Source organism: Plectropomus leopardus, unplaced genomic scaffold (assembly GCF_008729295.1).
Source record: "Plectropomus leopardus isolate mb unplaced genomic scaffold, YSFRI_Pleo_2.0 unplaced_scaffold14208, whole genome shotgun sequence".
Lineage (NCBI taxonomy): Eukaryota > Metazoa > Chordata > Actinopteri > Perciformes > Serranidae > Plectropomus > Plectropomus leopardus.
Window position 1 is genome coordinate 1 of NW_024615178.1, and position 2,628 is coordinate 2,628.

Sequence of the window (2,628 nt, forward strand, 5' to 3'; positions counted from 1 at the left end):
ATACAGCAACGAGCAACAAAAACAGAAATAACCCCAAAATTTGAAAGAAATTAGCAAAAAGTTCAAGAAAATTAACTGAAAATTAGTTTAAAAAGCTGTTTAAAAATAATTATAATTCTGCAAAATAAAATTAAATATGTAATTACTTTTTAATCTAATTGTTTATTAAATCAAAGAGAATTGGCACAGTCACCAGACGTCGACAGTTGTAACGTACATTGTCCATAAATGACAGAAATAAGGGAGAAAAAGTCTATATTTGTAATTCTGCTAATTAATAATATAGTTTTCCTCGTATTTTATTCTCTTCTCCCCATGGCTTTTTAAAATAATTGCTCTAAATCTACTAATTTCTTTTATTTTTTGGAAAAGAAGTCAAACTCGGGATGTTTGGGGTTCAAAGGGTTAAAGGCTTGTGAGAGGCGTCTGAAAGCAGTAAGGTTTCAGAGGGTTAAAGGGACGTTACACCAACTTTATCGTCGTCTTTGTGGCCAGAAGAAAAGAGAAAAGGAGTCTGTGCGTCAGTTTTTGTGTTTAATGTGAGATCAGACAGAAACATTCAAACATCGTTTTCTCTCACAGATTTCTTCAGTCAGCGTCCGTTCGTTTGTTCTCTCGTTCAGTTCAATAAATAAGCCAAAGGACGGGAACGCTCCACCAGAACCTCCACAGCTCAAAATACTCTTTCATATTTGAAATAATCACATCAGTCATCAGGAGGGTTTCAGATCAGGCCTAAATTAGAGGAAAAAAATGCCAGATTTTGAGAATAGAGTCGGAATTTTGAGAATAAAATTAGAGTTTTAGGAGAAAAAAAGCTGTAATTTTACGAAAGAAAATCATAATTTTACGAGATTAAAGTTATAATTTTACAACAAATTTTATGAGAAAAAAAGTGATAATTGGTACCTTGTTCTTGTAATATTACAACTTTATTTTCATAAAATTACATCTTAATTTTCTTAAGTCGAAGACTAAAAAAAAAAAAGAATTTCCTTAATGTGATCCTGAAGCTGTCATAAAAATGTATTTAGACATTAACTGAATCCTGAGTTTGAGGGTTTGTATTTGAATTCGAGTTTGAAGCTTTCAGCCACATCGAGCACAAAAAGCTGCTCAGTTACAGACGGCAGTCGGACTCTAAAGTACGTGACACGCCTCTCTCCTGGGGACCCTAAAGGACGTGACACGCCTCTCACACGTGACGCCATGTTTATGGATACAGAATCGTAGATTTGCGTTCCCTCCTCGATGTATGTCGGCTCGGACGCCGTATTGGGGAGGTCTAGATCAAATTTCAGTTCAGTCTTTTCACTTCCTGTCCTGTGAGGGGTGCCAGAGGAGGCAGGAAAGGGATCTCTCTTTGGGAACATAAAGTACTCCGAAAACACCCTCAGAAAGTTTCTCGAGGACCAAAGTTTTCGTTCAGTTTTGTCCCAGTGATCCACATCCTGTCAGCTCCCGCTCTCAGCTCGCCGTTCACCGGTCTGGTTCCAAACTGTCTCTGTTTGGGCAGCAGGAGCTTTTCTCTGATAGTATTAGTCGAAGTGCCAGAGGTCATGATGCCGGTGGTGGAGGCGGTGGAGGTGGTAGAGGCGGTGGAGGTGGTAGAGGCGGTGGAGGTGGTAGAGGCGGTGGAGGTGGTGCCGCCTCAGTAGTCGTTGTAGCAGGACATGTTGGGGTTGGTGTGGTTTTGGCAGCAGCGGCGGCGAAGGCGGTGGAGGTGGTGCCGCCTCAGTAGTCGTCGTAGCGGTACGTGTTGGGGTTGGCGTGGTTTTGGCGGCGGCAGAGGCGGTGGAGGGGGTGCCGCCTCAGTAGTCATCGTAGCGGTACGTGTTGGGGTAGGCGTAGCGGTAGTCGTAGCCATCTGTCCGCTCTGTTTTGGTCTGCAGAGTTTCGGGCTGAAACGACAGAGATTTGATGACTCCGCCCGACTCCTCCGTCACCTTCACCTCGGTGGAGTATGAGGAGGAGGAGGCGTCGTCCAGCAGCGCGGAGCAGCCGGGGAGGCCTGGAGGTTTTGGGGGAGCACAGGGCTGGTAGGACGGGAGACCGGCAGGAGGTTTAGGACATGACTGGTAGGATGGGAGTGCCGCGGGAGGCTTAGGACAGGGCTGATAGGACACCTGAGGAGGACCAGCACAGGTGTTAATGTGAAAGGGATTAAGCCCCGCCCCTGTCAGTTTTTCCATCAAACGCCACATTTAGTTTGATCCAGATCTACCAGTAAAACTGCCCAGTCACAGACTAGAAGTGATGACCTGTACCCACCTTGGTCGTGGTGGTGATGATGGTCTGCAGGGCTGCAGGGGACCCGGGGGTGTTGCTGGGGTAACGGCAGGGGTACTCGGCGCTGTAGTAATGGTGGTTGTCACTGTAGGGGGCGGAGCTCTTCAGCAGCTCCTTCCAGCCTGCAGACGGCTTCGCCTGAGGGTCGAAGGACGAGGACGAGGACGAGAGAGGAGCAGAGGAGGAGGTGGAGGAGGAGGAGGAACCCAGGACTGGAGCCACCCTGCACAAAAAAAAAACAGGATCTGGTTTAGACCTGTTTACACTGACAGGATCTGGTTTAGACCTGTTCACACTGTCAGGATCTGGTTTAGACCTGTTCACATTGTCAGGATCTGA

The 2,628-nt window shown here is 46.2% G+C and overlaps 1 protein-coding gene across 1 annotated transcript; it reads right to left on the bottom strand.

Annotated features, from left to right (window-relative positions):
• Window positions 1–1,012: 1,012 nt before the first annotated feature.
• Window positions 1,013–2,584, bottom strand: LOC121964145 (chorion-specific transcription factor GCMb-like; the record flags this gene model as incomplete). The annotated part of the gene is made up of 2 exons (XM_042514364.1): window positions 1,013–2,126; window positions 2,272–2,584. Coding segments are annotated over 2 exons (628 nt in total), but the record flags the coding sequence as incomplete, so codon positions are not given.
• Window positions 2,585–2,628: the final 44 nt, after the last annotated feature.